The 21,909-nt window shown below is 41.8% G+C and overlaps 1 protein-coding gene across 5 annotated transcripts in view; it reads right to left on the minus strand.

Annotated features, from left to right (window-relative positions):
* Positions 1–21,909, minus strand: part of LOC140725140 (hepatocyte nuclear factor 4-gamma-like) — a 145,848-nt gene that overhangs the window by 10,101 nt on the left and 113,838 nt on the right. For 4 of the 5 annotated variants that reach the window (XM_073040233.1, XM_073040227.1, XM_073040243.1 and 1 more), the window contains exons 4-7: positions 13,529–13,635; positions 10,351–10,509; positions 687–774; positions 24–176 (exon numbers count right to left, since the gene is read on the minus strand). In XM_073040233.1, the coding sequence (XP_072896334.1) occupies positions 24–176; positions 687–774; positions 10,351–10,509; positions 13,529–13,635 (507 nt within the window). The remainder of the gene's footprint in view (positions 1–23; positions 177–686; positions 775–10,350; positions 10,510–13,528; positions 13,636–21,909) is intronic. The other variant, XM_073040217.1, reaches the window with a different exon arrangement.

The raw sequence follows: 21,909 nt of genomic DNA on the forward strand, positions 1-21,909 counted from the left end.
TTGACATAAAAACGTGCACAGACCTGGATCGAAGAAAACAATTGCTTTCAAGCAGGCATATTCATTGTCATCTATCTGAATTTCTTGAAAAGGCTGCACCAACTCATCCAAAATCCTATTTGCCACACGACTAATTTCCACTTCTGGACTGTTGCGATGTATGGCATAATCGTTCCCTGTTCAAAGTACGATAAGTGGTCAGTTTTATTCAGATAAGATTTGCTTATAGAACATAAAACATAGAACATGAACAACACAGGAGCAGGCCCTTCAACCCTCAATGTTGTGTTGAACCAAATAAATTCGTAATCAAATGGCCAACTAAACTAATCCCTTCTGCCTACACAATGTTCATATACTTCCTTTACCCTCACATTCTTGTGCCTATCTACACGTCTCTTAAAAGTCCCTAATGTATCTGCCTCTACCACCACCCCAGGCCGTGCATTCCAGGCACTCACCACTCTCTGTGTAAAAAAACTTACCCCTCACATCTCACCTTAATTACCCCCTCTCACCTTAAATGGATGCCCACTGACATTAAACATTTCAACCCTGAGTAAAAGATATGGACTAACAGAACATAGAACAAGAATAATTAAGATAATTATTGGACATCAATTCTGAGAAATATTTATGTTGCTAAATGCAAATTGAAATATAGATGAACTTAAAAGAAGTTTTACCTAGCAATAGGACATCCTTATACGACATAGATCGTTTTGCCACTCCAAGCAGCAGATGTTCCCCTGCATGTGCCCTCAATAAAGCCACCTAATTTCACAAGAAAGAACAAGAGTTAAAATGAGCAATATCAAAGGCTATATGGTGACACGGTAGATAAAAACAGTGTGATTACTCTTATTTAATCCAAGTCCCAAACTATGAACTTCTGTATCCTGCTCAGACTCTGCTCTGCTTTCCTTCCTCCTTAGACCAACAAGCCAAATGGAGAATACAGAAAATCAGACCAAGAGAGGGCCACAATGCTACTCAAGCCTGCCCTGGCATTCAATATCATCATGGCTGCTCTACAGCATGTTTGTGCTGGTGGTGTAGCGGGATCCGCAACAGACTTTGGAGCGAGAGGTCCTGAGTTTGAATCTGGCTGGTTCCTTGCACATTGAGCTAGCAACTTGGCCTTGTAAAACAGACACGCACTAAAGAAATGGCAAAGTTGGCACCTGATGCACCAAATTGACACGGGGAGGAACTTGATCTACAGCAGGCTTCAACTCTTACCTATGCCAGACCTGAACTTTTAAATGTTTATCTAATTCTTTGATCCAGGGGTTCTCCGCCTGGAGTACATGGGCCCCTTGGTTAATGGTAGGGGGCCATGGCATAAAAACATTTAGGAAACCCTGATTTATTCTTTATTTAATCTTTTAAACTAATTCCACTTTAAATACTTCACAACTCCCTAGGGTGGAGAATTACAGAGTTGCTTTCGAGAGGAAACAAATTGATATTTATAATGTTAGGTAGTATACTTCACTACAGAATTAGTTAAAAATGATAACTTCAGGCTTATGAGAAAGCCAAAAAAAATTGCAGATGCTGGAAACCTGAAATTAAAAGTGCTGGAAAATCTTCAGTGTCACACACCTAAATGTTGACTGTTTCCCTGTCCAAAAATGCTATCAGACCTGCTGAGTATTCCAGAATTGCTTTCTGTTTTCATTTTAATGCTAGGTTAAAGTGAAGATTCCTTGTTTTAATCTCCCTTAGGGTTCTAGTACTAGCTAATGGCAAGATTTAGCATCTACAAAAACGTCTTATTTTAAGATAATGTCAGGCAGCATACAATAAGTAACAGAATATTTTAAGAAATCAATGGCAATATAACATGCTGCCTTCTAGTTAATTCGATAAGATGTTGGTGAGTATTTAGTGCAGTTCTGGTCACCTACCTAAAGAGTATAGTGAAAGCTTACAAGGATGTTGCTAGGACTTAAGGACCTGAGTTATAGGGAAAGGTTAAATAGGTTAGGACTTAACTGCTTAGAGTGCATGAAAATGAGGGGAGATTAAGTAGTGATAGTCAAAATAATGAGGGGTATAAATTCACAGTGCAAAATACAAATTAAATTTATTATCTAAGTGCATATATATTAAAGTTCCATATACAACTCTGAGATTCATTTTCTTGCGGGCATTCACAGTAAATACAAGAAAAACAATAGAATCAATGGAAGTCCACACCCAACAGGAAGTGCACAGACCTAATGTGCAAAAGACAACAAACTGTGCTAACACAAAACAAGAAAAAAAACAATATAAATAAATAAATAAGCAATAAATAGTGTAAAATAAGTTTTAGAGTCCTTGAAAGTGAGTCTATAGGCTGCATTGAATGGAATTGACTTACATCCTTCATATACATGGGGAGTAAAAATCTTTACATTACATCTCTGTCTATATGTGCAATGTATAGTAATTTATAATAAATAGTATGTACAACAGGACAGTCAATATAACATAGAAGTACAATTGCATCAGCATGAATTAATCAGTCTGATGGCCTGATGGAAGAAGCTGTCCTGAAGCCTGGCTTTTATGCTGTGGTACCATTTCCCAGATGGTAGCAGCGGGAACAGTTTGTGGTTGGGGTGACTTGGGTCCCCAATGATCCTTTGGGCCCCTTTTTTTGTCTTTGTAAATGTCCTGAATAGTGGGAAGTTCACATCTACAGATGCGCTGGGCTGTCCGCACCACTCTCTGCAGATTCCTGCGATTAAGGGCGGTACAGTTCTCATACTAGCCAGTGATGCAGCCAGTCAGGACGCTCTCAATTCTTCGGATTTTGGGTCCATACGAAACTTCTTCAACCGCCTGAGGTGAAAGAGGAGCAGTTGTGCCTTTTTCACCACACAGCCTGTATGTACAGACCACGTGAGATTCTCGGTGATGTTTATGCTGAGGAACTTAAAGCTGTTCACCTTCTCAACCCCATATCCATTGATGTCAATAGGGGTTAGCCTGTCTCCATTCCTCCTGTAGACCACAACCAGCTCCCTTGTTTTTGCAACATTGAGGGAGAGGTTGTTTTCTTGACACCACAGTGTCAGGGTGATGGCTTCTTCTCTTGAGATTAGGCCTCAATCTTAGAAGTGTACAAGATGATGAGAGGCATTGATAGTGTGGATAGACAGAGGCTTTTTCCCAGGGATGAAATGGCTAGCACGAGAGGGCACAGTTTTAAGATGCTTGGAAGTAGGTACAGAGATGTCAGGGGTAAGTTTTTTTTACACAGAGAGTGGTGAGTGTGTGGAATGGGGTGCTGGCGATGGTGGCAATGATAGAAATGATAAGCGATTCCTGGATAGGTACATGGAGCTTAGAAAAATAGAGGGCTATGGGTAACCCTAGGTAATTTCTAAGGTTGGGCACAGCTTTCTGGGCCGAAGGGCCTGTATTGTGCTGTAGGTTTCTACGTTTATGTGTTTCAATCAGTGTACTGTTGTCAGCAAATTTAATTAGCAAATTGGATCTGTGGGTGGCGACACAGTCATTAGTATACAGAGGGTAAAAGAGGGGCCTTAGGACACAGCCCTGAGGGGCACTTGCGTTGAGGATTAGAGGGGAAGAAGTGAGGGAGTCCACTCTTACCACCCGCCAGCGATCTGACAGGAAGTCCAGGATCCAGCTACACAAGACAGGGTGAAAGCTGAGGTCTCTGAGCTTCTTACTGGGCCTGGAGGGAATTATGCTGTTGAATGCTGAACTGTGGTCCAAGTACAACATTCTCACATAAGCACCCTTCTTTTCCAGATGTGTAAGGACGGTGCGTAGAGCTGTGGCTATTGCGTCATCTGTTGATCGGTTGTGTCAGTAGGTGAATTGTAGGGGGTCCAGTGTGGGTGGTAGCAAGCTGCAGATGTAGTCCTCGACCAGCCTCTCAAAGCATTTGTTTGTTATTGAGGTGAGTGCAACAGGACACCAGTCATTCAGGCACATTACTTCGGTCTTTTTAGGTACAGAAATGGGATGTGTAGAAGCAGGAGGGCACTCAACTCTGGGAGAGGGAAAGGTTAAATATGTCTGCTAGCACACTTGCCAGTTGTGCCATGCACATCCTGAGTTCCCGCCCTGGAAAGCCATCTGATCCCGCAGCCTTGTGACTGTCCTATCATTGGAAACAGCTGCCTCAGAGATGACCAAGCTGCAGGTCGCATCAGCGACTCTCCTCAGGGGCTCAGTGTTGGCAACGTCGAATCGAGTGTAAAAAAGATTTAGCTTATCTGGGAGAGAGGCAGCGATGTTGGAAATTCCACTGAGTCTGCGATGGTGTGCAGACCTTGCCATAAGTTACGTGCTTTGTTGGTGGAGAGTTGTGTCTCAGTTTTGTCCCAGCATTGCCGGGAAGTTCAGTATTGCGGTGAGTGAAGTTATCCTTTCTGTCTTTCTTTTTCAATCTTTTTATTAAATTTCCAATAAACAATATTAATACTAATACATAGAGGTCAGGAATACATTAATAATGGTTAACATATAGAAACACATATTCCAAGTAACAAATGGAATCTAAAACCTCCCAATCTCTTAGTAATTAACCATGAAAAAGATAGGGCCTGATTGTTGAGGGGTAATAACTGTTCCTGAACCAGGTGGTTTGGTTCCAGACTCTTGTACCTTCATCCTGATGGCAGCAACAAGAAGAGAGCATGTTGTGGATGGTGGGGTCTTTAATGATAGATGTTGCTTTCTTGCAACAGTGCTCCTTGTAGATGTGCTCATTGGTGGGGAGGGCTTTATCTGTGATGGACTGGGCTGTATCCAATACTTTCTGTGGGCTTTTCTATTCAAGGGCTTTGGAGTTTCCATACCAGGCCGTGATAAAATCAGTCAATATATTCTCCACTGCATATCTATAGAAATTGGATAAAATTTTGGATAACATACTTCACAAGCCGTTAAGGAAATAGAGGGACTTCCTTCATTATGGCACTAACAACGAAAGCTCTTGCTGGACCCAGGACAGATCCTCTGAAATGATAACACCAAGGAATTTAAAGTTGCTGACCTCTCCACCTCTGATCCCCCGATGCTCATGGACCCTGGTTTCCTCCTCCCAGTTAATAATCAGCTCCTGGCCATCGCTGACATTGATGAGTAATTGTTGTTGTGGCACCACTCTGCCAGATTTTCAATCTTCCTCCCTTATGCTGATTTGGTAAATGAAAGCAGGTTTTTTCCACTGAGGCTGGGTGAGACGAGAATTAGAGGTCAAGGGTTAAGGGTGAAAGGTGAAATATCTACGGGGAATGTGATGGGGAACTTCTTCATTTAGAGGGTGATGAGAGTGTAGAACAATCTGCCTGTGGAAGTGGTGGATGTGATTTCAACATTCAAGAGAAGCTTGGATAAGTATGTGGATTGTTGGGGTATGGAGAGCTATGGTCCAGGTGAAGGTCGATGGGAACTAGACTGACACAGATTAGATGGGCCAAGGGGCCTGTTTCTGTGCTGTAGTACTCAGTGATGTCCAACTTGGAGTGATACCAATGGAGCAATTTCCAACTCATCAACAAAACAAAGCAACACACACAAAATGCTGGAGGAACTCAGCAGGCTAGGCAGCATCCACAGAAAAGAGTTGGGCCGCTCAGGGCCTGAAATGTCGACTGGTTACTCTTTTCCATAGATGCTGCCTGGCTTGCTGAGTTTCTCCAGCATTTGTGTGTGTTGCTCGGATTTCCAGCATCTGAAGATTTCCTTGTGCTTGTCATCAAAAAACCCCATCAGTTTTCGCTCTCTTGAATTATTTTAAGCTTGCTTACTTAATCTGCCATGCTCTAAAATAAGACATGATGACATTGATTCAAAGTGAAAACACTCCCAACAGAGCATTCATTGATTTATACTCTTTCAATGCAGAATGACGTGATGAAGGTGGAAATCCCATTATGTTCCTGTGCAAATCCATGGTTGTGAGAAAGTCAATGGTAAACAACTCAGGCTGGCATTTAGTGGGGTTAATAATCAGCCATGTTGCCTTAAGTGCTTGAAAAGTGTTCAGTTTTAGATGTGCTGGTGACAAGTATGTTGTCCAGCTAAACACAAAGAAAATTTTAAGTCTTTTATCACAAAGTCTAGTCGCTGGAAGGTTTGTGTTGCATTTTTCAGCCCAAAATGGCATGAGCAGAAACTCAAATAGGCCAAAGTTTTGGTAACATCCTCAGTGCACACAAGCATCTGATGATAACCCCTGACTATGTCCATTTTAGAAAAAAATATCTTCCAGGCTAAGCATGCTGGAAAGTGGTGGATATGTGGCACTGCGTATTGAATGGGGGGAGGTGTGGTGGTCTCATTAAGGCAGCAGTAATTGCCATATGGACAGCAACCATCACTGGATTAGGGACCATATGGAGAGGTGAAGCCCAAGGGCTATTCAATCTGTGTACAATGCCTAGCATTTCCATGTTAGCAAACTCAGCCTTCGAGCTGGCCAGATTTTCCTGAACGGTGTATTAGTGAGGACTATACAAACTTGATCAAGCATTTGTTGCATTAAGAGTTCTTTACAAATAAAACAAGGATGGTGATTGCCAGGAGAGATAGTATGTAGTCCGTTAGCTCTGAAGGAGAGCAACTGTTTGATGTGCTCGGTCTCAGACTGTCCAAAAATCTTCAGAGTCTTCAGAGTGGCCTATTTCTGACACGCAGACTGGTCTGGTAGACTCGCCACTCTGGCTGCATTGGAACTACTTTGCAATGCTATGGATTAGTGAAATTTGGTATTGTCCATGGTGATTTCTCACAGCACAAACTGGGCTCCCCCCACTGTGCAAACCACGTGATAGCATACTGCTCCCAAAACTCCGGCAGCTTCAAAGTGACTGTGCTAGTCAACACGTCGCTCAGTAAGTCTGGATTTGTCCAATCATGGTCGGGGTCACCAGTGTAGGATTTTGAGAATAAAACATGCGAGAGTCATTTTATGTGCTTAACAAAAGCTGCATCCCTTTACTTCCATTATGAACAAACCAAAAGCAGTACCTTGCACTGATGTCATTACATCAGACAGCGTCTCTTAAAGTGAACACAACAACTCAATGACAGTGTTTGTGAATTACTTAGAACAGTTTCTATTATGAACAATATGTGTCATCTGTTACCCATTACATGAGTAAGCACATTAATGATAAAGAAAACCTATAGGTTCCAAGACCCTTGGACTTGTATTCAAGGACTCTATCACTCCGTTTCTTTACTTATTTACTTACTTATTTATTATTTCTATTACCATTATTATTATATTCTATTTGCACAGTTTGTCTTCTTTTGCACATTGGTTGTTTGTCTTAAGTTGTGAGTAGTTTTTCACTGATACTATTGTATTTCTTTGTTCTACTATGAATGCCTGCAAGACATTTAATTGCAGGGCAGTGTATGGTGACATGCACGTACTTTGATAGTAAATTTACTTTGAACCCTAAAATGGAAGAATGGTTTGAGATCTTGTCCAGGTCAGTTAAATGGTCATTATAAACACTCCAGTGGAAGAAGAAACCTTAAAAATCATCATTGCTTAATTTGAGCACAAGCTGTCATTTTACATAATACTGGTGATTAAGTAATGCTTCAGTGTAACTGGAGTTTAAGTGAAAGGCTCCATATCCCATTAATCAATTCAATTACAGCACTTTATGAAGTTGTCCTTTCCTTGCATCAGGTGCTACTTTACACGTTTCCATAGCATTTGGCTGTAATTTTTTTTTAATCAGTTGGATGCTCAATCCAGCATGGATGGACTGCATGAAAGGAGCCGGTGGGATTCGAACTCGGGACCCTTCACCTCGAAGTCCAGTGCTGATGCCACTACACCCCACCGGCTGGCAATCATGAAGTAGTTTAACAAAATCAGTTCACAAGTGCTATGGTATCTGTGTAAAGGGAAGGTATTTCTGGTAGAAAATTTCACTTTGAAATGGCTGCATGTGAGTTTACTGCGAGCAGCTCTTTTGAGCAGTTGTCAGCAGGAGAAATAAGCGAACTTTGCCTGATGTTGACTCATTGTCACACTCCAAATGAGATCACTCCCCAACAAGATCAGGCAACAGAGCTTGGTGCTGCTGGTTTCTTACACATCAGTTTTACACCACAAAGCATATCAGCACATTCAGGTAGGCAAAAGTTCATCAAAGACCTTTTGGAAGAAAGCCAGTGTTTATTGTACAATGAAAAATATAGACGTATAGTATTTAGCTAAATTTCTGGAAACAAATTCAAACTGCTTCAAAATGTACATTTATAAAGGTGCTTTTAGCATCCTGCAACATTCTGCAAGCTTCATAAATTGACGCAAGACCCAGCTACATAGCCAAAAAAGAGGAGAAATGGGAAGAGTGCATAAAAGCTGAGCCGAAATTTATGCCTTCAGAAGATCATGGGGTTTGGAAAATTTATAAAGAGATTAAGGATGAGAAATCCTGAGCAATAAAACCAGAGCCATTGAAACCTAATGTCAATGGCAGAGCAATGAAGGGAATCCACAGAAAATGCAGCCACAAATGATCTGGACCATTCGGTCCCAGATGTGAAGAGTGTAGCCAAGCAGGAGTTTATTGACAAAGGATAGAATTTTGAAACACAGTGTATCTGTCATGTGACATTATGAGGATGATATTCAAGAGAACCCAGCAGATTTGACCTTACCATGAGAATATAAGGTATAGGAGCAGAATTAGGCCATTTGTCCCATCGAATCCGAATCGCCATTTCATCATGGCTGATCCATTTCCCTCTCAGCCCCAGTCTCCTGCTTTCTCCTCATAACCCTTCATGCTCTGATAAATCAAGAATCTATCAACCTCTGCCTTAAATATACCCAATTGCCTGGCCTCCACATCTGCCTGTGAAAATGAATTCCACAGGTTCACCACCCTCTGGCTAAATAAATTCCTCCTCATTTCCATTCTAAATGGACATCCCTCTATTCTGAGGCTGTGGCCTCTGATCCTAGACTTCCCCATTACAGGAAACATTGTCTCCACCTGATCCTTTCCTCCTGATTGAGACCATACATAACCAGATCAATGCATCCTGTCTCAAGGTTGGGTGGGATACACTAAGCTCATCTCCCATGGATTGTTGTCCATGGATCACAAGCATCATAAAATAACAGTTAACTATTTAATACTAAATAACATCCCATAACTTGTAAAATTAATACATCGTAAAAATGGCGAAAGACCTGAAATAAATCAATAGGGACTCTAATACATGGGAAAAGTATTCAGAAGTGGAGTGCTTGTACTGATATTCATGTAAAAATCATACAAATCACATAGCAATGCAATACGACTAACAAGCAAGTTTACCAATGATACACCTGAAGTTCATGATCCTGATGTACTAGTAGAACGTTTTGGACTGGTCATGTTGAATTTACTTAACTTAAAAGATGACCAATCCCTTAATTATTTTCCTCATTTTTACCTGTGAGCCATATTCACTACTTTTTGTAAAATTTTCCATTCAAGGGAATTGATGTTTCCATGCCAGGCTATGATGCTCTCCACCACATATCTATAGAAGTTTGTCAAAGTTTTAGATGGCATGCCGAATCTCTGCAGCTCCTGGAGAAGTACAGACACTGCCATGCTTTCTTCATAATTGCACTTACGTGCTGGGTCCAGGACAAGTCCTCCAAAATGATAACACCAAGGAATTTAAAGTTGCCGACAGTCCGATCAAATGTTATGAATTTCAGTGGAATTGTCTATCTTCAATACCTACTTCAAACTGGTTGACTATCTGGATTACAAGGTTACCTCTACTTTGATGAGTCAAAATAGACTTAATCATTAATTAGCCTTGTACTTTGGTATTTAATATAGATCAAGTGTTCTAAATTCCACATTTTCTTCATTTATAGTATGAAATGCAGTCACACCACAGGTCAGCATTTATTGCTATTGCCCCACTATCACAAAGAAGAGTGAGGGGTCAACCAGCAATGGGGCTGAGTTCAGAGAGAGGATAAACTGGCATGAAGAGCGATCTGCTTCTCTAGGTTCATTAGACTATCAAATAAGTTTTACAAACATTCACCAATTTATTAAAAACTACTGATTCTTGTATGTTATTCTATATTAAATTAAATACTTGAACTTAAATGCTCAAACTGTCAAAAAAATCAAGTCAACTTATCAATATTTGAGATTGCTTGATCCTATTCAAGAAAGTAAGCACTATATATATCCAGTATTTATCAGTGTAAGATTACATGGATGTATGAGTAGATCAATAAACAATGTACATACATCTGATAGAACAATAAGATGCAACAAAACTTTTCAGTATACAGCTAAATAACCAATTTAGAAGTGTTCACCCTACCTGATCATCTAGCGGCAGTTCACAGAAAGCTGGAATGTACTTAGCCCATTCCACTAAAACCAACAACTGTTCTTTCATTGACTCACAGACGTCACTAATAGTAGCAACTTTCTTCGTGGAGATGTCTGTGTTCGCTGCAGAAACTGAGAGGGGGATCTGCTAGGAAGCAAAAAAAACCAAACGTCACCAAATTAAATTACAGCTCAGGAAATGTTAATTGTTTTCACAAGCAGTTGCTGTTCCCAGAACACAATCCAAAGAAGCATTCATGCAGATAATTAAAAAACCAAACGAGATTATTTTTGCTCCACTAGTGACTAATGTGAATGGAAATGCACAGCCGGTTGTCTCCCCAACATCAATGGGATTTACAAACTGTCCGTAAACAGGCTTTTGACTTTCAAAAAGATTCATGGTTTCAGTAGTATGATACTATTCAGAAACAAAAACTGGGAGCCAAAAAAAATCATCCAATAAAATGCATTTAGTTCATAATAAATGCCAGGAAACCATATCACATGAATTCCATAAAAGTCAATTAGTACTGGAACTTAAATACTTAACACTAACTACCAACACTCCCTTGACAAGATTTTTGCTCTACCTGTTTATATATCATGCAAATTATTTGCCAAATTGCCTTCATTTTTCTAATGGATACAAGCATCAAATTTAATTCAGATCTGTGAGAAAATTACTTGTCCAACATCAAAAACTATAACTAAATGGTATAAGATTTTTGGGTAGCTAATACATCATGGGTAAATATTTGCCTGCTAAATTAACAACCATCAATTTACATGGTATGTAGCAAGTCACTTATTTTCAGCAGAACTCCTTGGGATAGCCTTAAGGCTCTAAAAGACCGTATATAAATGCAAGACTTTTTTTTTCAACTGCACTGTCCAAGGCATTTCTTCATATTATTGGTGGTCTTACACTGTCATTTAAAGGTGGCAAATCACCATGATTTATCTGCGCTGGCATCTTGCCTTCTAAATGTAATACAAGCATATAGGTCAAATTGTAATCTGAGGTATGTGCTCTGTGAACTGTGTGTGTGCGCACATTAAAAATGGTGCACGTCACGGTGCCTTTATTCTGGTAACAAAAGAGCTTCACACACTGCTTCTTCCAGCACAGTCAGACTGTTGACCTGCCATTGAGAAGAATCCCAATGAAGAGCACCAGAGAGAAATGGCATGGTGTTGTTTTCTATAGCAGTTGTGTGCTTGTCAGAAATAGAGGGGCTCATACTGAGAGACGCTATCAAAGCACTACTGTGGTCTCCAGCCTTTATGTACTATTTTGAAGGACTAAAGGAAGGCACAGTGATGAGACACCAGTTTCCACAACCACCAAATTAAAAGTGTCTGTGTAAACTATTTGTGGCCCTGTGAAACAGGACCATTTCTAATTACTTAAAGACAGTACCAGTCAGACACTAAATGCCCCATTGATTTGGTTGGATTTAGTACAATGAAATATTCATTTACTTATTAATCATGTCACATGAGGAGGCCATTTGGCCCAATAGCTTTATTCTGGATCCCAAAAGAGCAATGTCACAAACCCATTACTTTCAGTCCCCCAGTGTTCCATTCCTGAGAACTCTTTGCAACCTAAACTGTTTGTAGGTCTGAAGTGAAGAAAAGGGAGTATACAGAATTCTCCTACAGCATACAGAGAAGGAGAATATAGAGGTAAACAAAATTGAGGGTATTATAGATAGGGTAAATGCAAGCAGGCTTTTTCCACTGAGGTTGGGTGGGACTACAAGAGATCATGGGTTAAGAGTGAAAGGTGAAACATTTAAGGGGAACATGAGGGGAAACTTCTTCACTCAGAGGGCCGTGAGAGTGTGGAATGAGCTGCCAGCACAATTGGAGTATGCAAGCTCAATTTCAACGTTTAAGGGAAGTTTGGACAGGTACATGGATAGTAGGGATACGGAGGGCTGTGGTCCTAGTGCAGGTCGATGGGAGCTTAAACGGCTTCAGCATGGGCCGAAGGGCTGGCTTCTGTGCTCTGTTTTTCTATGGCTCTGTGAGTGCGGGGTTGACGATTACAGGAGCAGCTACGATGAAAGACCGAGCAGACACAGGAGGAGAAGCCACCAGCCAGCCACACTGACTCTGCGGGCGAGTTTACCAGTGTGCCCAGTTCTCCCAGCTCTGCTCAGCTCAGCACATTGTGGATCGGGGGGGCAGCGAGAGGCGGGGAGAGAACAGCCATCCCAACAGTCTCATCCATATGTCTGGGGATTGGTCTTTAATTCGGGTGCTCATGACCTGGAATAAATCTATATCCTTCCCGATTTTCCAGTAGCCCTGTGGCTTATTCACTCTCACATGCCCACTCTCTCCCCTTTTGATTCTATTGCCACCTCTGCACTAAGGGGCATTTTACAATTAACCTACCAGCACACCTCTGTGATGAGGAAAAAAAGCTGGAGCGCTCAGCAGAAGGCCATAGGCAGTCCTCCATGCAGCTGCAAAGCTAAAATGCTCATTGTTACACACCATACTGTTGCCTGATGTGGGTTTTATGGAACAGAATTAGGCCATTCAGCCCACCAAGTCTGCTTCAACGTTCAATCATGGCTGAGTCATTTTCCCCCCTCAACCCCATTCTCCTGCCTTCTCCCCATAATCTTTGATGCCCTTACTAATCAAGAACCATTCAAGCTCTTCTTTAAATATACCCAACGACTTAGCTTCCATGGCCACCTATGGCAATTATTTCCATAGATTCACCACCTTCTGGCTAAAGAAGTGACCAAAGAACCATAGGGAACTGATGGACACATGGGAGAGAGTACATTACAAGAGTACAGGGAATTAGGAAACAATTCAATTCTGTTGAAACAATTGAGATTCACAGAACGCTACATAACTGTAAGATTGCACTTCAGACAGATTCATATATCTCTAAAGGTTTTAACTGGAAACCTTGTTTAATCAGCTGCAGGAATTTCTCGGGAGTTCTCCTGATCAGCTGGACTGAGCGAAACTCCGTTTACTCAGCACAGATATGGCGCTGACAGGAAAAAGCCAACAAAGCAATTTCTGGCATTTGGACCAAGAACTGACATCCAGAAGGGTGAGGGGTGACAGCAGGGAGCATCAGCAGACGTGAGGAGAAAAAAATCTATGTCTTGGTTCTGTCTGTAATCTACCTGATGAGAGAGGATTTCGGCTTGAGCCAGCACGTTGATGGAGGGTGAGCTGCCACTCTCGTAGCTGTTCCTTTTGTTGCTTATACGATCTCGTTCATTTTGCACAGCTAAGGAAGAAACAATTCCGTTAAGCATCAAAGAATCCATCTGAAACCACAAATACCTTTTATGTTTATTTTGATATCAAAAAGCTGCTTCATAGGTGATTCTAATGATGTTTTATCTTCCAAATGGCTCAACAGTCATTGATGAGAGATACTCTATTCCTACAGGGATAAGCTAGCCACCAGCATAATGTTTGAGTTTTGCATTATTTAAAAATATTAATACTGTCTTCCTTTCCTGGTCATAAAATATATTTATTTTGTTAAAACAGCATTGTTCTATGATCTATTACATGTCCCATGTTCCATTACAGATTCTGTGTTCCATTACAGGTTCTGTGTTCTATTACACAGACAGTGGCAGATGTGTGGAATATCCTGCCAGGGATGGAGTTAGAGGTAGATACATAAGGGACATTTAGAGACTCAGAGGCAGGCACTTGGATGATAGAAAAATAGAGGGCTATGTGGGAGGAAAGGATCTTGGAGTAGGTTCAAATGTCGGCACAATATTGTGGGTCAAAGGGCCCGGACTGTGCTGTAATGTTCTATGCTATTTAAGTCCATTGTTTAGGCCGTTCAGCTGTCTTCAATGAAAGTTTAAAATATGATTTACAGTAGCTTTACTTCTGGTGAAGCTCTGTGACTGTATTCTGTTACCTCCAACGGTCTAAGGGAATAGCCACAGAAACAGTATTGTTCTATGTTCTATTCAACAACATTACTATAGTATTCTCAGCAGCTGTAACAGAAGAGATGAATCATTCCTTTCAGAACTGGGCATTCTTAACTTGTAGGCACAGTACAAAATGAATTTTATAGATACCGCAAGCCTTATTCATGAATTAATCATATGGCCAGCCTACTGGTTAGAATTGGCATTGTTTAAAACAGGATAAAGGTGAGTTGTTTTTCCAGATCTCTCCCTCACCGCCAAACCCATGAGCTAACTAAAACAAATTAGAGTAACTCCTTGGTCAAAGAGAAGCATTTGTGTTAATCCAACAGAGTGCAGTGAGCCAATAAACGTTTCTAATTTTTGAAAAAATTTCAACCACATTCCATAGACCACAAGACCCGAGGCATCAGACACCATCGAAATACCTTGGACACTCTGCCCAAGACATGGCAAGGATCAAACGCAAAAGCTGTTGTGTGGCAGGCGTCAGAGCTGTGATCAGATGGGATGGGGAAGTAATCGGAGCTCACAACCAAGACTGGAGGGTTGGAGAAACATGGGGCTTGTGGAAAAGTCATTGTAAGCATATAATCTAGAAAGGATTTATGCAACGATGGATTCAAAGTCAGTAACCTGTTCAGCCTGACCTACCAAAAAGCAGGACTCACAAATTTCTCATGTGCCATGAAAGAGGTATGTTTCTGTCAGGCCATGAAGGAAAATCATAGAGACAGTAGCTGAGCACATACTTTACACCACTGGACCTGTGTGGAGTTGCATCTCCATGCATCTGTGGTGCTAATGAGAATACAAAAAGGAAAAAGGAGATTTTGTACAACGTCACTGGTTTTATTTCATTAAAACATTCTTATCATGTGCTTAAGGACTACATTAGGTGGTAAAACATCCAGGACCATGAATTTAAAAGTAATATAATCTGTTAAAAACCTGTTTAGTAATATTAAGGCAATTGTTAATCATAAGATTTAATTATATATGGTGAAAACAGTGCAGAATAAATGTCAGTTAATAAAGGGCATATCTTAGACAAAATTAACTGGTACTTGGCCAAGCAAATATTAAAGTCAAAACTACTTCTGCTTTTCTTTGTCTTGTCTTTGTTTTAATTGACTTTCTTTAAATTTTAATTTTAATTTTAGCAATTTATGGAACTCCAATCTATTTTCCAGATATTTCTCAGTTAATTGACAACAGTAATTGACATAGTAATTACATTTAAATAAATAGTTAAATAAGTAATGTTTTGTGTGTGTTGCTTTACCAGTTCTGTTGTCCACTTAAACCATTCATACTTAACCACTGCATTACAACACAGCTTCAATTAACATTGGGCCTTGATTTCATCACTCCACATGAAAAGCTTTAAACTAAATTTAACAAGCTTTAAAAAGATCATTTTGCCTGAAATGCAAGCACAGAGCAACAGAATAAGAGTATTTGCTACACAGCAACTACAATGGATTGATGTTGGTCTAAGTATTCACACTGATAATTTCACTGCTATCAAATTAAAAATGCATTTTGGACGTGGGCAGATGGGGTAAGCTTGATGGGTAATGCAGTCAGCATAGACTAATGTGTGACTCTATGAAACACAGGAACAACCACTCATGGGTCATTCAACTGGGCACTGACCATCAAGTGCCAAGGTGTGACATCATTTGCTATGCAATACTGCCTCAAAGATTGCCTCACATTATTTCCCTCACAGGTCATTCCCAGGACATCTGGGTTTACATTGGATGATGCTTTACTGAGGTCTCACTAACATAAATCTCAAACTTATCGGCAAGGCCCTCCATGTCCACAATACCAACTTCTTCCAGCCTTTGGTCCAACCTATTAAGCCCAGGTGCTGATGTCCAATTGCCTGAATCTCTGGCATTCTAAATACTGTGAACCCTACCCCCCCCCCCCCCAGATTGCCCCAGTGACCTGATTCTCTGGGACCACAGCATTATAAGTATCTGGATCTCAACACATCCATCAGCCGCCCCCATTCCAACTTTCCAACAGTGGCTCCCTCCCATCTCCCAAACCTCCAATGTGGCACACCACCACCCTGTCCCCTCTCGCACCAAATCTATCCCCTGACCACATTCCCACTCCATACATTCTGGCCTTTCTGATTAAGTTGCCTCATATTATTTTCTCAGTACCAGCCAGGGCTTTAGATCCTACATTCTTTGTGGAGACATTGAAAAAACCACAGACGCTGAGATATGGAGCAAAAATAAACGACTGAAGGGTGGAGCAGCATTTGTGGAGGTGAAGGGATGGTTAATGTTCTGGTTGAAACCCTGGTTCAGAGCTGAAAGGGAGTGATGAAACAGAGGCTCCAGGTTAAAGGCAGAAGTAGATCGGGATGGGAAGGAGTTGGGGGGGTGCGGTTGTGATGGGTAAATGGAGCTAGATGGGGAGGGGGAAGAAGATGTGCTGAGACAGAGTCTGGAAGTCTAGGCTTAATGTCTGAAGCCCTGGGTCTGCGTGTCTGCACAACTGGGGAAGGTGAAGGCCCAATGTCTGCAAGCCCACAAGTTCGCTGGAGGCTGGAGGTCAACAGGGCTTGCTTTGCTGTTGCTGTTTTCCTGCTGTTATTCGTTGCTGTTGCTTGCTTTGTTCTGTGAACATGATATGTTGGTGCTGGAATGTATGGCAACACTCGTGGGCTGCCCCCAGCACATCCTTCGGTTGCTTTGGTTGTGAATGCTAATGCTGCATTTCACTGTTTGTTTTGATCTACATGTGATAAATAAATGAATCTGAATCCGTCAGCTACCTCCTTCTGTCAGAGCACAACCCATTCCCCTACATGATTCCATCTGCCCATCATTCCCGTTCAGCCCGTCAATCACCCACTAGCTTTTGTCTCACTATTCCCTCTTCTGTATCCTGCCTATTATTTCCCAGCTACACTCTCAATTCTGACTCAGAGAGTCGACCTGAAAAGTCTGACCCTCCCTCTGCCTCTCCCATATCCACTGAATTCTTCCAGCAGACTATTTTTTTGCTCCTGCTGTTACTGCATTGTATAGGCACTTTTGGAATGAATTTAATCAAATTATACTTTTGAAAGCAGTAATCTTTTGGAGATGGTTGTAAATTGGAACAAAATGAGTAGCCCCTGGATTCCAAAGCCTCAGAAGGCGGGGGGGGGGGGGGGGTCCACTCACAAGGCCCCATATCAGGACTGAGCATGTGTGCCTCTTGTAAATCTCAACCAAAATCTGAGGAGCTAAAAATTGCAATTCCAGAGTATCTGGGACAGATTGGAGCAGGATGAATGGGTTGGGGGCAAATTAACTTGGACTCAATTCTGGGTTGCTGAAGTGATGGGATTGGAGTTAGGTTGTTTACTGGACTCAGGATGTCAACCTGAAAAATCCGAGCATTCCTCTGGCCCCACAGGTTGGGGAAGGGATCAGGGTGGCGTAGTTAATTGAGAGTGGTGACATGGGCAGGAGGGTTCAGACCATTTGGGTAGCCATGCAGGGTAATGGGTAGCAGATGGCAGGGAAAGGAGAAGGGGTATGCAGCCATATCAGGATGGAGAAAACCACTCACTACCAAGGAAGACTGATGCACTTCTTGTCTTCATCATCTAGCTAGGTACTGACTCTGGTGTATGAGGCCCAAATCAACCAAGGGTCTCAGCTACACAGAACCGACTTTTGCAACCAATGTCAAAATATATGCACAGGGTTGTATATAATGACATATATGTACTTTGAACTCACATCACAATACATACTGTACACTGCACGGCATGTACAAGAGGACCAGGAACCAACAGCTGAGTAATGTGCTGAGTAATTTGACTTGGATGATGGAATTGATGGCTTTGCTGCAAAGTTTGCTAATGATATGAAGGTAGGTGGAGGGGCAGGTAGTTTTGAGGAAGTAGAGAGGTTACCGAAGGACTTAGACAGATTAGAAGAATGGGCAAAGAAGTGGCAGATGGAATACCATGTCGGGAAGTGTATGGTCATGCACTTTGGTAGAAGAAATGAAAAGGTTGACTATTTTCTTAATGGAGAGAAAATACAAAAAAAAACTGAGGTGCAAAGGGATTGAGAATCCTTGTGCAGGATTCCCTAAAATTTAATTTGCAGGTTGGGTCTGTAGTGAGGAAGTCAAATGCAATGTTAGCATTCATATCAAGAAGACTAGGATACAAAAGTAAGGATGTAATGTTGAGACTTTATAAAGCACTGGTGTGGCCTCACTAGGAGTATCATGAGCAGTTTTGGGGTTCAGAAATGATGTGCTGAAACTGGAGAGGGTTCAAGGGAGGTTCATAAAAATTGAATGGCTTGTCACATGAAGAGCATTTGATGGCTCTGGGCCTTTATTCACTAGAATTCAGAAGAATGAAGGGTAACCCCATTGAAACTATTGAATGATGAAAGGCCTCGATAGAGTGGATATGGAGAGGATGTTTCCTATGGTGGAGGAGTCTAAGACCAGAGGACTTAGCATCAGAAGAGAGGGGCATTCTTTTAGAATGGAGATGGGGAGGAATTTCTCTAGCCAGAGAGTGGTGAATCTATGGAATTCTTTAACCTAGGCAGCTGTGGAGACCAAGTCTTTATATATGATAATTTATATCATATGAGTCTTTATACATGATAATTTCTTGATTGGTCAGGGTATGAAAGGATACAGGAGAAGACAGGAGATTGGGGCTGAGAGGAATATTGGATCAGCCATGATGAAAAGGCGGGGCAGACGCGATGGGCCAAATGGCCTATTTCTGCTCCTATATCTTATGGTCTTATGGTCAATCAATTGGCTGTTGACATTGTGAACTACACAATAGAAATCCTAGGCCCAAGGATGCAGTGGTTTACCACAGATCAGTGCAAGGAATCTACCCACAGACTGAGCCACCACCAACCTCATGGAGATATTTCAGACCGTGAGTAAGGACCACGAAGTTTCTGGGGTTCTGACTGCTGCTGTCAGATGCAGCACATCTCAGGATCATCCATTTAAGATGGAACTGAGGGATCCCTGAAATGAGAGGATGCACTGCTCCTCATGGGGTTAGACCAATGGAAGAGGTCCTCACTCCTCTCTTGCTGTGAGGGATTGCCAGGGAAAAGCATGGTGTTCCCTGGGCTGACGTGCCCACAAGAGCTGCTCAGCAACTGAGGGTGTGCATTTGAGACATGGCACATGCCAGCCTTAGGGGCGCCAGTATCATAAAATTCTAAACATAAATGTTTTGCCCGCAAATTTATTAGTATCTTTGAGTATTTATTTGAGCCTTCCTGGGCCATCAGTTGCTGTAGTGTATCTGCAATAATGAAGTAAAGGATGAAGAATGATGGGGTCTTTCTTCCTGTGATGCAACAGAGAAAGAAGCTTGTGGTACTGCACAGGATGCTAGGGTAGCCACGGCAGTCAGTAACCTCCGATAACCTATCCTTGGAAACCATGTGTTGTCAACAATGTGTTACTGATAAACACGGAGATCAGTGACCTCTGATAACCTGTCCTTGGAAACCATGTGCCATCTCTCCTGCGGGAGCGCAAGTGAAATTGGTAGCTGAGGACTATCTGGCCAGTGACAAGAGGGAGTTCAAGTAAAATGTGGCATTGCTGTGTTACTGAAGGGAAAGCAGAAATGAGTTATACACGTAACTGTTCTTGGGAACTGACTAACAGAGCAAGATGATGAGGTGGAGCCCTTGCCAACTAAACAGCACCACAAAGGAAGGGCAATGTAACTGCTTCTATGGAGATGCATAGGCATTATCAAATTGAGGGAGACAAGGAAAAGAAGGCAAGTGCTCAATATGTTAGCTTGCTGCCCCCACCGCCCCCCAACACCTGCTCAGGATGTGGGCTACTCTGTAATCCTGGAAACCCACAGAATGGATAATCAGTGCTCATCCCTCAATCTCCTGAAACCTGATCTCCATTATCCTACTGGAAGACCTTTATATCTAATTGAGTGAAATTCCCCTTTCCTTAACTTGGTGCTATGCCTTGGAACGAGTGGTACAAATGCAAAAAAAAAAGTTCAATAATCAAAACAGGAAGACAGCAAATAAGCAACATCTACAGAGAGGAATGGACAGGTAACATTCAGGTTACCTGTCAGGTTACCCCTTCATCTGGATAAAAAGTTTCTCCAGCAACTTGTTTTTTGCTCCAGATTCCTGCATCTCTATAGTTTTTTTGTCTTCAAAATTTGGCAAATGTAAGAACCAACCATATTCCTTTTTGTTATTAATCTCTGTACTACTCTTGAAAAGTGCATATTAAATCATGTTTTGAAAATTGCCCAAAGATTTCCATGCAGTCCAGCTGCTAGTGGCCATATTACACCAGAACCTTAGCCAATGGGAACCTAAGTTTGAGAAATCTCCAAACTAATAAGCAGCACCATCTAGAGGCCACATAAAGACAGAACGTTTATTTTCTCTTCTAAGTGCAGCAGCGGTGGAAGTTATTTCAAGGGTGCCACGGTAGTTTAGCAGTTAGCTCAACGTTATTACAGCTTGGGGCATTCCAGATTCAGATTTCAGCTCCAGCACAGTTCTATAAGGGGTCTCTGAATGTCTTCCCTGTGGAATGCATGGGTTTTTCCCAGGAGCTCCAGTTTCCTCCCACAGTCCAAAGATGTACTTGGTAGGTTAATTTGTCATTGTAAATTGTCCCTGATTAAAGATAGAAACATAGAAAACCTACAGCATAATACAGGCCCTTCAGCCCACAATACTGTGCTGAACACGTACTTACTTTAGAAATTACCTAGCCCTCCATTCTTCTAAGCTTCATGTACCAATTCAGGAGTCTCTTAAAAGACCATATCGTATCCGCCTCCACCAGCATCGCTGGAAGCCTATTCCACGCACTCACCACTCTCTGCACAAGAAACTTACCCCTGACATCTCCTCCATACCTACTTCCAAGCACCTTAAAACTGTGCCCACCCATGTTAGCCATTTCAGCCCTGGGAAAAAGCCTCTGGCTATCCACTCGATCAATACCTCTCATCATCTTATACACCTCTATCAGGTCACCTCTCATCCTCCGTCACTCCAAGGAGAAAAGGCCAAGTTCACTCAACCTGTTCTCATAAGGCATGCTCCCTAATCCAGGCAACATCCTTGCAAATCTCCTCTGCACCTTTTCTATAGTTTCCACATCCTTCCTGTAGTGAGGCGACCAGAACTGAGCACAGTACTCCAAGTGGGGTCTGACCAGGGTCCTATATAGCTGTAACATTACCTCTCGGCTCTTAAATTCAATCCCACAGTTAATGAAGGCCAATGCACTGTATGCCTTCTTAACCACAGAATCAACTTGTACAGCAGCTTTGTGTGTTCTATGGGCTCGGACCCCAAGATACCTCTGATCCTCCACACTGTCAAGAGTTTTACCATTAATACTATATTCTGCCATCATATTTGACCTACCAAAATGAACCACCTCACACTTATCTGGATTGAACTCCAGCTGCTGCTTCTCAGCCCAGTTTTGTATCCTATCGATGTTCCGCTGTAACCTCTGACAGCCCTCTACACTATCCACAACACCCCAAAAGTTTGTGTCATCAGCAAATT

This window comes from Hemitrygon akajei, chromosome 1 (genome assembly GCF_048418815.1).
Source record: "Hemitrygon akajei chromosome 1, sHemAka1.3, whole genome shotgun sequence".
In the NCBI taxonomy this organism is placed as follows: domain Eukaryota; kingdom Metazoa; phylum Chordata; class Chondrichthyes; order Myliobatiformes; family Dasyatidae; genus Hemitrygon; species Hemitrygon akajei.